The sequence below is a fragment of the Calliopsis andreniformis genome, chromosome 6 (assembly GCF_051401765.1).
Source record: "Calliopsis andreniformis isolate RMS-2024a chromosome 6, iyCalAndr_principal, whole genome shotgun sequence".
Classification (NCBI taxonomy): Eukaryota; Metazoa; Arthropoda; class Insecta; order Hymenoptera; family Andrenidae; genus Calliopsis; species Calliopsis andreniformis.
Window position 1 is genome coordinate 2318678 of NC_135067.1, and position 14229 is coordinate 2332906.

Genomic DNA, 14229 nt, shown 5'->3' on the forward strand with positions numbered 1-14229 from the left:
ATAATGTTTCAATTATGATAGAACCTGTCTTACATAATACTAGTTGGTTCTATACATAAAAATATCATAAAATTATGATTTCGAAAGGTCACAAGAACTTTAGATATTTTTATAACGCAGGCAAGAAAGTCACATATTTTTTTCGAGATACTGGCGTTTAAAGTTTTCAACTTCAATATTGTTTTGTGAACTTGTCTTTTCTTAAATTCTGGTTTGTAAGTGAGAAAACGTTTTTAATGCCTTTTCTTCTTTTCAAAGATATAAATTCTATATTCTAGATCTCAATTAAACGTCTTAACTCAAATCTTTTGAAAATGTGACACAGGTCGTTTTGTTTTACAGCCACAGATATAGCTTCATAAGCTTATCACATGATGTCAGCTGCTAAACTCATAAAGAGTTTAGATATTTTAATAAATAGCAATAAAGAATTAAGAAAGACAAAATCGGAATCGAATTCTCATTTGATCAAAGACTTGAAATTAATTCCATCTACTCTCATGATGCATCCAATAGTCTAGAGTCCCCCAGTTAACGGTAGGATGCGCAAATGGCAAAGGCAGTCTGACAACGAGATATAACGCGCCCACGCCTGTACATTAGAATGCGCACGTTCCTCGTAGGCCGTGATGGAAAAAGAACTTTCTGGGTATAAATAAAGCGGTTTCTCACGACGCAGATGGAAAGTACGTCGAGGGAAACGTGGGCGAGATTTCGCGTTATCGATCGACAGATCGGGCCACGGGGCCCACGCTGAATCGCGTAACTGCCGAGGCTTTATCGTCGGGAACAATAAACCCGTTGCCTTTTTATTAATGCTCCAATAACCGACTGCTAGCCCCAGTCTATTTGCCTCTGGCTTGTTTTCGTTGCACCGTAGAGCCGTAATCTAATTTCGTGTTCTCTGTCTTGTCGATCTCGTTACGGTGAAACAATACGGTGCTCAACAGATGTAGCTTTTAATGAGTATAATTCAGATTTCTTTCTATCTTAACATTTCTTTTTACTTTTTTTATTATTCACGAAATTATATTTCAGAATTTCATTTGTTGATATTTTAGTAAAAATTAAATGAAAATCATACTTATGCATAAGTAATAAGCAATCAATTTGTAACAGGATGTCATACAGATAGTCAAAACGAGCTTCATAATTATGATTTTATATTTAATGAAATTTTACATGATCTTGAAGTATTTTTGACTCCCATACACATATTGAAGACGATGTTCAATTTTTAATTTAATTTTAAATTTACCTTACGTGTTAATTATGGTACATATTACTAGACAGCCAATTTTCAATTTTATACATTTCAAGTGATAAAAATGACTGTCTGTATAATTATGTACCAAACAGGATATTATAATTTTTTGCAAATTATAATTTTTGCAAGTATATTTATTATAAGTATTTATAACCAAATACGAAAGGAAATACTGTACAAATGTAAAGGTCACAATATACTTGCAACCTATTTGCCGAGTATCCTTTCAACGTATCTTCGTACTTGAAATACTTGCAGTGAACAACATAACTGTATCATTAACCACAGTTTTCGTATAATTTATTTTTTGTCATTAATATTACGATTTACAAAAAATAAACATAATACAGATATTTACATATAATGGAAGGTAACATAAGCTATTTCTAGAGTTGTGAATGCTCTTTTGTTTACCTGTAACAAGAAATAGTGCTTGATACAGTTTTGCATTGTATAATTTTTTAACATCAATAATTCACTAGTATTTGGTTTATAATCCCTTAATTTTCAGGATAACTGCAATATAAGTATTAAATATATATATTACATAAACTGCATAAACTGCAATATATATATTAAAACAAAATTTTGACAATAGTTAGGATGAACTTCATTCCATTGCTCTTCAATTTTCTTCTGCAATTCGAGAATCGATGACTGTACTGTTTCGTATGAGTATTGTATTTTTCGTTTTAAAATTGTCCACAACTTCTCAGAAGGTTTAAGGGCGATTCTCTGCAAGCTATTCCAAAACAGAAAATTTTTGCTTTTTAAGCCAATTTTGTATTCTTTTTGCCGCATGTTGTAAATAAACTTTATACATATACCTAATTAATATATTTTATTTTTACATGGATATCAATTGTTACACATTTTTATCTGTCGGTTGATTGCTCTTCACTTGTTCGATACTACTTGTTTTACATATTTGTAAAAAAAATGATAACTGCAACAATTATTTGTCATAATAGGAAAATCAAACGTTCACAAAAAGATACTAAATATAAACGTTGTGCTTGATTGACGCATCTAAAGGCTGATAAGGAATCCTAGTTGCAAGTTTACTTGCGAAGCATTCTTGCTAAATAACGTATAATGTATAATTTATTTACAAGAATCAGTAAAATATTTCAAATAACTTTTAATCCTTTTTTCCAATACACATAATTTTCATTGTTATTAATATTTCTTTACTTATTATTTTATATTCAAATGAAAATGTAATTACAATTAACAGTTATAGTCATTCGGTTAGTTTTGGTTTAATTTCAAAGATAACTTTGCAGTATTACGTAAAATAGTGTAAAATTATATAAAATATTTCATTCAATAATATTCCATAAAATATTTCATATAAAAATGTATACAGGGTATTCGGTATATAAATGTATAGGGTATTCGACAACAGCTCTTAGAAGTTTTAAGTGGTGGTTCTACATGCTAAAGTAAAACGAAAATTGAGAATGATAAAAACGTGTTTAAGATCTCGTTTGAGAGTTATTAATTGTTAAGAAAACATTTCAAATTCACGTGTCTCATTTGAGACTTATTCTACTGACAAACCAGACATATTTCATGCATACTTTCGGATTTTTCTAAAAAATTAGTAACTCTACAGCAAAACCTTAAACGCAATTTTGTCAATTTTGATTTCTGTCTTAATTTGTCATCTTGGATCAACCCTTAATTACTAATATCTGTTATCGAATACCCTGTATATTTACTATGTATACAGGATGTGCCACAACTGGCGGTACAAGCTAAATGCTAGTAATTCTATGCGGAAGAATAAGTCGAAAATGTAGAATAAAAAATTTGTTGATGTTGTGCTTCGTTTGTGAGAAAACTGAATTTGAATTACGATCAGGTACAAGCACACAGAAGTACAATTTTGAATATTTGAAAAATACACAGATTAAGGAAAACCTTCACGGTGTGATCAATTGACTTTTTCTACTATAAGCCAAGAACATCTTCTTCTGTTCGTTTACCCCTCAAGTACCTAAAACTCCATTTTAGAACTCTTTTTCTCGATTAATATTCAAAGTCGATTTTTTTGAACACGGAGCATGATATGAAAAAATGCTTATTTTAAATACTTTTTCGACTTATGTTTTCATATGTTTTATATATCTTTTTAACTATACATTTACTATGTATATTTATAATACGTATACCTATTTTTAAGCTGTTCATATACTTAAAAACCTTTAAATAGCATTATTTAAAATCCATAAATTTTAATGTATGAATTTGATGGAGATTGAATTCTTATTAAAGAAGCTTAGAAAAGAAAAGAATTCTTACTAAAAAGTTTAAAATTATATAAGTTTCAGATAAAAATTTTTATCTAATATTTCATTAACAAAAATTAATTCACCTGATGTTGAAATACATCCCAAACTATCAGAACGAGCCTGAAATGTCATCGACATGAGCATTGCTATCTAACGGTCTGGCCATAGCCGATAAATACTTTTTTTTCCTGTCTTCGGATCCGGTCAAGCCACCTCGGATTTCTTCTCTTGTAACGATTAAAAAGCTGGTATATGTCCGCTAAAAAAGGAAAGGTGAATGCATCTCTGAATTATTACGCACGATCTTCATTCACAGTAACGGGAATACGTCGTGCGTTAAAAGTCCGTCAATGTTAACCGCCTATAGCCGCCCCTGATACAAAACCGTGCAATTTAATGGCGCCTGGGAAACCGCTTGCAACGGCATGCACATGATATCTAATTACCAGAAGCAACAGGTTACTCGTGCTAATGATATGCACTTTCCTTTTTTTCTTTGTTATATTTTAAACTCTTCTTATATGAAGTAATATAGTTAATGAATTATATTTAAAGACAAAATTTGAATTTCATTTTTCTAGCTCTACTAGAATTCTATTAAAATAAATCAAGATAAATTATTTTATATTTCTTTATTCAACTGCTAAAATATAATGGAAGATATTTTCTAATAGGAAAATATGTATATACAGTATACATTTACAAGTAAAATATACAAGTAAAGTATGTGCAAGTAAAATATGTGCTGAACTATTGTGTATGTAGAATGTTTCACATAAATGTGTTCACGAAATTTTATGATTTTCTTTCAAATGTATAGAAAATTGTTTTGGATAAAAATTAAACTATATTCAACTGGGCATGACTTTTGAAAAACAGAGGGATTGCATCTGCCTTTTCTGTAAATTGCCCTTTGCTTTTCAAATGACACTGCAGTAAGACTTCGATTAATTCTTCGAATACGGCAGTCAAACTTAAAGCACCTTCCTACATGTATGTATGTATAATTCCTAAGTTTGTTTTTTCCACCAAACTATCCAGATTAACCTGAACGCCTTCCAAAAAGCGTATTCAAATAAAAATTCAGGTTTATTTGGGTTAAATCATACTTCATCTTTCAATCAATATCCTACTGTATCTACTCTTATCATTGTTGCACCGAATAATATGTAGTAACTGCGAATGAAAAAGATAGCGAAGAGTTGAAAGCCAGTTAATTGAGGTTTTACTGCATAACTTTCAATCCCTTGAGTATGGTAGTTCAAGTACAATGCTATTAAAATTTATAACTTTGTTAATAGCCATTTAAATTCGATTTAAGTTCTTTTGTCCGATATTTAAATTGATACCTAAGGAGTAAAATCTTCTCTTAAATAGGTAGTTGTCAAATTGTGAAAATTTCGTCATGGTTGACAATCGATTTATTGTATAAGTGTTCATAATTTTGGCGTATAATATTGGATAGTATTTCAGATAGTAGTTTTCAAAAAAATTGACTTTAAATAATCATCAAATGCACGCGCATTTAAATATATCTCAACTTAACGTACATATTTCGCTGTAAATTACCGTGTCGGCACAGGTGTGTTATAAACAGTCGCAATGTCAGAAAGAAATTGCAACTCCGAAAAAATTGCAAATGTCGAATAATTAAAAAAAAATTAACTTAACGTTGAATAAATTAAAACAGCAGAAGACGAGTTAGTTTGAAAAGTAGAATTGTGTATTCAGCAGAATAGACAACTTTAATTATTTCTTTTGCAATATAAAAACTCAAAATTTCAAAGTATCCAAGTTTTGTGTTTTAATCTATAATGTCCATGTACAAATTTACGAAGACATTGATTAACATGTAGTCCGAAAAATCAACGGAAATATGTTATATTTTAATATATTTTTTGAACAAATAGATATTTTTGAATACTGTTCTCATAAGTTGATTCGCCCTTTGAAACTACGTAATTGTTCAATTTAAACTTATTGTTAGCCAATAGTTATACCCAATAGTTTTTAAGATATTAAGTCTAATATACTTTCCACCCATAATTTTGGGGGCGATTTTCAACCCTTTAACATGAACAATAGCAGATAAAAGAAATATATCCTGGATATTCTAAGCTATTTTATAAACCTGTAAAATTTCTTCAAAATCGAACACTTAAGATAGTTTCCTTGATACTAGCACCCGAACGCCCTACTTTCAAAAAGAGATCTCCAATATGTTTATTTATTTTAGATACATATTGTATAACTGAAGACTCATATATAATACATATAAAATTAAATTCAAACTTATCCATTCTATGATAGTTCAGTGGCTGTTCCATGTCACTGCCGTATTAGTGATTTCACTGTCCATACACATTAGCGTTTTTAACTCTACAGGAAAGTCCATGTAATCGTTTTAAATCATACATCCGCTCACGGCGCAGTTAAGAAAAATGGCACATAAAAAAGCTGAATGGATCAAAGAATATTATATTTGAGCCACTCATTTGTCAAATCGATTAACTTCATAAAGCAAAAATATTTAAATATAAAAAGTAGAGCACTAAAATTTCACAAAATTCAGAAAGTGAAATTACCTAGCTCATTTGGTCTCTGATCGACCGATTTGTAGGTCCATATTTTTTCATAAGCATTATGATATATGTGCATTCAAAAATGTCATTATTCTTTAAATGAAGATGTACTTTTTACATAAATATTAAAAAATATAATGCAATTATTGAATGTACATATGTATTATTGTACTTACCAAAAATATGGTCCTACAGAACCATTTTTCTTTTTTTATTTTCGTTGAATTATTCATACATTTTAACACCCTGTATATTAGCATAGGAATAGATGTATTATATATGCAATTCCATTCATATTTGATATTATTTTCATCAGAAGAACAGCAGAAACTAATCAATGACACTTCTGTGAAGATCTATATAATGAGAAATATACATATGTATATATAAATTGGGGTTTCCACTATTGGATGATCTATCACTGCCTTTATATGTATGGTTGCGGAGTTTAGAACAAAAACAGACAGTCAATGAAAGAACAAAGTATTGTTGCACTAAAGCCAAAATACGAACTAGTGTTAACTACTCCGTTTCAAAACAAGGAAACGATATTTTTAGCACTGACACTGAAGACACTGAAGTCACTGAATCGTCACGGAAGTGATATGTATACATATAAACCAACTTAAACCTAGGAAAATTTTCGGACAAATAACTCGGTATCATTGTTGCTACAAATTGTAAAACTCTTATAGAGTTAAGATCAACAAATAAATCAGAAATGTGGATATAACAATAATTACTTTAAATTTTCCTCAAAGTTGTTGAAAGAAACAAGAACTACAATTGGATCAAAAAGATTCGAGGAACATAGGAACGTTAAGTTTAAAATGAAACTTTCAATCAAGAAATAAATATACGTACATTTTAAAATAGGGAAACGTATAAACAAATTTTCTCGTATTAAAGTAACAAATAAATTTATTTGTACATTTGCATTTAAATAAATTAAGAAGAAGCATATACCTACTTAATATTAAACGCGTATCAATGACGGGCGTAGTAAACTTGGATTGTTATGTATAATTCGTAGCCAGTTTAGAAAGAATTGTAAACAAATACTCACTCACTCTGCTGACAGTTTTCAAATTCAATACTTCATTGCAAGTATATATTTCTGTTCATTCATCATCATCATATTTCAAAAGTGATACAAGTAAAAAAATTATGTTTTTCAGGAAATGCAAAAATCTATGAGCTTAGAATCAATTTACTTATAAAAGGAATTGACAAAAAGAGTAAAGTTATCTAATGAAGGTTATCTTATTTACAATAACTTATTTTATCAACATAATTCAAATAATTATCTGCTTTATATTTAAAGAATTTGTTAAGTAGTCTTTATATTAAAGGTATGTTTACCAAACCGCTTCAGGGTAGTAATTAAAAAAAGAAAACATTTTTCAAGTTATATTGCTTTTGAAATACACGTACAAAATATCTACTGACTGTATTTTTGGCTGGATAGTAAATTCTCGTTATATGTTCGCCAGATCGTATTTGTTATATGTTCATCACTATCCTTGCCACTTTAGCGAGAAGGGGTTTCTTTTGAAACGTGATTCTATCTAACATAAACAATCAAATCGAGTTCAAGGGAGGTGAGAATTGCCTGTACACGATATTGTTCTTAACCGATCCCGAGCGACGAACATACATGTAACAAAACTTTATACTGTAATAAACATATTACAAACTGTAATTTATTACTAACTTGGTTTTTTTAAAAATTGTTTAATTATTACAATTTCCATCCTTCTCTATTATAAAAATTCGAATTATTTGTAAAAATATAAAAAATTTCAGGATTATTGTGTTTTATTGTTTAGAGCAATAGTGACACTGGTATCGAAGCATCCTTAGGCTGTGGACAACAGAGACAATGGCACGACAGCAGACGGTCGATCGAAACATTCCTCACTTGAGGGATATTTTCGGTTTTGGCAGCAAATGGGAGAACACTCGTCTCCAAGCTGAAGAAAAAGCACCAGGACATGACAGTGCTGTGTCCGTGGGTTCGACTTCTGGAGAAGAAGAAAGTCCCAAGAACAGCAAAAAGAAAAAGTCGCGCCGTCGTGACAACAGCAAAACTTTAACAGAAAGTGATGTAAAGCACCTAGAAAGACATTTATCAATGAAGAAGACGATTCGTAAGAAGATCATGCGTGATCTACAGCAAGCATTCGTCGAGGATCCGAACGAGTTTCGGGTAGATGACATACCGCCGGAACAGCTCAAGGCGGAAATCAATATTCAGAGTCTGAGCTTTGGTACACCATCGCAAAAACAGGGGCGCACGCGTGGAAGCGCCGAAAACACATTTTTGGATATGTTGCGCTCTGGAGGTGGTACGATTTTCCAGATAATACATTTCTTCAAGTTCCTACAAAATATGGGAGACAATGTTTTCAAACAAAGTTATACTACTATTTGAAAACTAGTAGTATGACTTTGTCTCTATTAAGAGGTCTAAAGTTTGTCTAGTCAAATGGTTTCTATTACATACTTGTTTAAATCTGATCTAGATTTAATTACAATTTGAAGATAGAAGTTATTTGATGAATCTCGCTTTTTTAAAAGAAAAGTTCTTTTAATCCAATCTGTTTATATCAGATAAAGACACAAACTCTTCAGTTTTTTCTCCTTTCTTCAATTAAGGCACAAACTTAAAAATTTGAATACTTATATCATTTCACCTTACAATCTAAGAAATTTGGTTTTGATTAAGACTTAATTTGCCAGTTGTTTTAAAAAAGATACTAACATCATGTTTATTTTAGGTTTAGAAAAAAACGTAGCAGACGGAGACAGAGATTCGGGACACGGTGGTTCACCGACAAGGGAAACTCCCAACGCGCAAGATACAGACGAAGAGTCTAGTTACCCTTACGACACGCCGGTTGCAACGCCTTCGAAAAAGAGTGGCAACTTCTGGAGGCGTTTCACTATGAAGAACCGCAATAAGCGGTAAATCAGTTGGTGGTCGACGCGTCTTGAATTGCCGATACTTGTTTTCATTCTTTGTAATTGTATCAACCTAGTTATTTGAGCAGAGCTTGCAACTGTGATATTCATTAAACACAAGATCGAGTTATCCCGCGTGAAAAACAAACTTGCTGAGTTTTCGAATAATTCCAAGAAGTTTCCAAATCTACAAGGAGAAACAGGACCAATGATACCTATCATGTGAAAAGCAAAAATGAAGGAGCAAACTTTTATAAAAATCTAAAGGAAACGTTAATCAAAAGATGTTAATCACGTACATATCATAACAATATTTTTGGAATTCTTTCTGGGGACATATCTGCGAGGAAACATCTCCAAATAAAAGTGTATGATACGGAAATTTCTTGGAGACTGTACGATCCTATAACGTTAAACGAAACTTCTTTGGTGTGTACTTAAGTAATAATTAAGGAACGAATATGTAGAATACCTAGAATGTAAGAGTAGTTAGTTTGGTATATATTCTTTTTTTAACTTTAATCATAAAAAAGAGGAAAACCAGGTGAATGTAATTTACATGTACATTAAGTGTGCACAGCTCTTTTATCATATCTGTACATTATTAATGTTAGCTAGTCAATCAAGCAAGTTTTGAAGGTCGATAAGAAACAAAAGAACAGTTAACAATATACTCGTGTGATTCTTTGCAATTTGATACTGCCCTTTTGCACTCAAAGCATTTCAAACTATGTATTTTGATACAAACAAATTAAATTACACAAAAAGTATTTACAAAAAACTCAACTATGTTTTGTCACAGTCGAAAATTTTTGATGAATGAAAGAATATTTTTTGGTACTTGAAGTGATATTTAACTATCTGAGTGCAATACATTAAAAAAAATATCTAAAGATTGTAAGCATTATAAAACAATGCGTATTGCATAGATTGATATTATACATAATGTTGGTATGAAATTTTTATTGTTCCTATCATCTGAAGGTATCAATCTATTCGGGATACCTATCAAGATATTAATAGCATGTACATGCTTTAAATAAACAACTTGGTCATTATACTATGAATAGTATCATTTACCTGATGTATCAACTGCAATGCTACTTTAATTGTAAATGTATCATATTTGAAAATCATATCGATGTAAAAGTAGCGATTGAATAAAAGTTCAATTAAAACATTACTTTCTTTTCTTCTTCTTGAAAAAAGTATTTATTAAAATATTCTTCTGAATAATAACAACAGATAATATTTATAATAACATATAAAATCAGGTAAAAAAATAATTTGATTATTTCATTATTCTTTTAATTGTAGTAACAGTGTATTTTGTCTTTTCATTGGTTTGTGAATTTCGGTGGTCTTTTTTCAATAAAAGCAGTCATTCCTTCTTTTCTGTCAGCCTGTACATTCAAGTTTATATTAATTAATTTGAAATATACTTTTGGTATTATATTTTTGACAAATTACTTACTGTAGCAAATGTAGCATGGAACATCCTCTTTTCAAAATGGAGCCCCTCCTTTAATGTTGTTTCATAAGCTATAAAAAAAAATAAATGTAATATTCAGTAAATAAAAGAAATATTAAGAAATTATTTAATTACCAGTATTAACAGATTCTTTTGCCATTGCAACAATTAACTGTGAATGGGAGGCAATTTTTTCACCCAATTTAATTGCTTCTGCAAGTAATTTGTCAGCTGGAAAGATTTTGCTGACTAAACCTAAAAATATAAATATTTACATACATACAACAGAAGTCATATGTCAAATATAAATATATATTTTTTTTAAAGAACTTACCACTCTTTTCTGCCTCTTCAGCAGTAATTTGATTCCCTGTAAGTACCATTTCCATTGCTTTGCTTTTACCAACGATTCTAGTCAGTCTTTGTGTACCACCAGCACCAGGTATAGTTCCAATTGCAATTTCTGGTTGTCCAAACTTAGCTTTCTCCCCAGCATAAATAATATCACACATCATTGCCAATTCACAGCCTCCTCCTAGCTAAATGTATAAAAAATTTCTTTGTTTTATAAGAAAATTGTTTTAATTTCTTTAATATTATTAATTAAAAGCTCCCATAAATGTTTTTCATCTAAAACTTACAGCATAGCCATTCACAGCTGCAATTACAGGTTTACTTGCTCTAGATACTCCATCCCAACTAGTTAAGAAATTTCCTCTCATAGTTTGAGAATATGTATTACCCTGCATTTCTTTGATATCAGCGCCTGAAAAGAATGACACCAAATTATATTTACCATAGAAAAAAGGTTCATGTTATTTAAAGAATATTTTACCAGCTGCAAATGCTTTCTCACTGCCAGTTAGTACAATAGCACCAATACTTTCACTTTTATCAAATTTGCTGACTGCATCATTCACCTCATTCATCAGTTTATCACAAAGGGCATTCAGTGCTTTTGGTCTGTTTAAAGTGATCAAACCCACATTTTTTTTCTCTCCCGTAGTTTCTACTTTAATAAACTCATAGTTTGGAACTTGACCTATGCAATGCCAATTTCTTCAATTAGAAATTAAAATAATAATTAATATAAACTAAATTAAAAGAGAATACAGAATATAAAGTGAGAATAATACTCTTTGTAAATGGGTATAAAATTCAGTCTTAATAACTGTTATTTATTTCATTTAACTACTTCCTTTAAAGTATTATATTATCACTTAAGTTGTTTTAGATAAACTAAAAACAAATGCATTGCTGCAATACTTGAAAATATAATTGTTTACTTTGAAGATTTCAACAGCATTACACTTCCGCTGTTCCTTTTACTATCACTAATTGAACTTTCATGATAGATGTCGACCTAAATACTTACAACAATAGTATTTAATATTACACAAAAAATGTGGCTTTCTACTCATTTGCAAGGTTCTGGTGAAGAAAATTTGGCTAACTCGCGTCGACGCCATTATATTTCGTTAAATTAGACGTGTAGAATTGATACTGGCACAAAGAACCTTTCACTAGCTCTTGCACGAAGAACGTTCGATAAGACCGGTTGCCAATTGCTACCAAAGAAAGAGGATCTTCTACAACGTTACCAGTTACCAGTTACCATCAGTTAGTCGCGCCAGTCCCCTTACTTTTCCGTCCCTGATCGAGTTGTACTCACAATCAGGAGCCTGCCCCACTCTTCTCACTGACGTTGACGCGTACCGCGCGGGGAATGTTACGGGTGTTCCGAAAGAATCGTATACTTATGCTAGCTGATTTGTTTGGAAAAGTATATTGGGATTTTCTATTAAAAGTATAGAAACTACTAATTTCTTCTTCCCCAACATTACACTAGTATTATCGCTTGAAATCCCAATTATACTTTTCAAAGATAACTAATTTCTTTCCATACAATACTGCAAATATTTATACAGACCTTTCGCATTTGCTTCTTTAATTTTAATATAATCTAACGAGTATGTTTGTATTTTCCCTTCATGCACATACCGCACCGAAATGCATAAAGTTTTTATGCTGGCTATATCTGTACTCTCATCTATTAGTATTGAAAACAATGTTTTTTTTAACAATTTCGTTGTCGAAAGGACAATCAATTCGATTCGTTCAATTCGATTTGTTCAACGGAATTGTTTCGACTTTTAGACTGCTTGAGATTCATTTTTTTCAGAGTGGGATAATTACAGTCAGGGTGTGCTGCTTGAACCATAGGAATGTAATGTTCATAAGAATAAAAGCTTCGACTATGATATACGATATCTAATACATATCTTAATTCTGCTTTCTTAATTAAATCTATATTAATACTGCTATCTGAAGATTCACCTGAAGTGTTTTCTTCTTCTTCTTGTATTTTAGCTGCAGCCATACGGTCACAATGAGTTTGACTGTGACTGTGTTGTGCAAGCTCCTATCTGCCAGCTTGCATTATTTTGTTGCATAGAACACATTTAGCTTGATTTGGCCAACCAAGGCATAAAAGAAGGGTTCAACAGCCACTCATCGTGAAATATCTTCCTATACTTTCTTTTCAGAGCTGGTAGTTACATATTGCTATTGCTAGTATTGGTATCTGTATTTGTTAATAAAATTTAGATTACTAGGCCATTTATAAAATATACTTAGAAATGAATGTCTACAAAAATATTAAGTAAACATATTTACCTTCGCTAGATACAATATTCATTGCCTCTGTGGAAACACTGGCACTAAAGTTTTGCATAGATTCAGCCATGATATTACCTATGTATAAAATAATATTTTATTACAAACATACAATAAGCATAATGTATGTAAGTCATAATTAAACTGCGGATATTTATTTATCTAATATTAAATATATATATATATTACCTGCTTCTTCAATCATTTTAAAGAATCTGTAATGTAAAACACTGCACCAACACTGTACTGTTCAAGAAACGTTTGTACGCTGCAAACTGAATTCACAAATTAACTGCATCCAAGTTAAAGCCGTCCGTAGGGTCGCGTAGCACAAAAGAACACCCGTTAGATTCCCTACTTGTTCCTAGGCAGAAGAGTGGGGCAACCGAAGGCAGGTTCCGCAGCACAACTCTGCAAAGGACGGAAAGGTAAGGGGACTGGCGCGACTAACGGATGGTAATGCTGCCCTCTACACACTTTACACTGGACACGTATTACTGGAGTTAGTAGCGTGGCTAGAATGAAAAAAACCTGTGACTTTGTAAAACCAATAAATATCGTATAATTTTACATAATATAAACAAGATATAGAATTCCAATTTGTACATTTAGCGCTTATATTGTTAAAAAATCTTTAGCATCACATGACCGTTATCGTGTTTGTTAGAATAAAAAAAATTATTTTATTGACGTTAGACATTAAAGACGCTATATTTAACATCTTTTGCACCATCGAATGGTTAATGACGTAAATGATTCTGTACCGTAGGTCAATGTAATATCGATACTGAATTGCAAAAAGTAAACTCACGATGGTTCTCTATGCCTAAAAGGGGTTTTAAAATTATTTAATCACTAAGATCGAACAGTTGAAAAATATAAGAAGAGGTGAATTAGAACTTTTATAATATTGTATAGGAATATTTTGCAAGGTCAAAGGTCAATGACTTTTCATTCTTAAAGTATGTAACC

At 31.0% G+C, this 14229-nt stretch overlaps 2 protein-coding genes across 4 annotated transcripts in view; one reads left to right on the forward strand and one right to left on the reverse strand.

The window, feature by feature from the left end:
- The window catches only part of LOC143180682 (uncharacterized), a 40794-nt gene extending 30501 nt beyond the window's left edge, over positions 1–10293 (forward strand). The window contains exons 2-3 of one of the 2 annotated variants that reach the window (XM_076380575.1): positions 7976–8494; positions 8927–10293. In XM_076380575.1, coding sequence (XP_076236690.1) covers positions 8029–8494; positions 8927–9117 — 657 coding nt within the window. In that variant the 5' untranslated portion in view covers positions 7976–8028 and the 3' untranslated portion in view covers positions 9118–10293. The remainder of the gene's footprint in view (positions 1–7975; positions 8495–8926) is intronic. The other variant, XM_076380576.1, reaches the window with a different exon arrangement.
- Positions 10294–10305: 12 nt separating this feature from the next.
- Echs1 (Enoyl-CoA hydratase, short chain 1) lies at positions 10306–13147 on the reverse strand. 2 transcript variants are annotated; one of them, XM_076380574.1, is made up of 7 exons: positions 12919–13147; positions 11417–11623; positions 11223–11347; positions 10916–11120; positions 10717–10836; positions 10585–10652; positions 10306–10513 (listed from the first exon to the last, which is right to left on the reverse strand). In XM_076380574.1, exons 1-7 carry the CDS (start codon positions 12959–12961, stop codon positions 10448–10450), a joined length of 834 nt encoding a protein of 277 aa, XP_076236689.1. In that variant the 5' UTR covers positions 12962–13147; the 3' UTR covers positions 10306–10447. The 2 variants fall into 2 exon arrangements, with proteins under 2 accessions (XP_076236689.1, XP_076236688.1); XM_076380573.1 differs by lacking the exon at positions 12919–13147 and adding an exon at positions 11957–12634.
- Between the last annotated feature and the right edge of the window lie 1082 nt (positions 13148–14229).

What these genes read in the sequence shown, in the direction of transcription:
- Echs1 (XM_076380573.1), bottom strand. Translation starts at nt 12,050, where the DNA reads ATGGCGTCGACGCGAGTTAGCCAAATTTTCTTCACCAGAACCTTGCAA. An exon ending in TGAGAAAGCATTTGCAGCTG is followed by an intron (nt 11,348 to 11,416) that starts GTAAAATATTCT and finishes CATTCTTTTCAG; the next exon opens with GCGCTGATATCAAAGAAATG. An exon ending in TGAAGAGGCAGAAAAGAGTG is followed by an intron (nt 10,837 to 10,915) that starts GTAAGTTCTTTA and finishes TTATATTTTTAG; the next exon opens with GTTTAGTCAGCAAAATCTTT.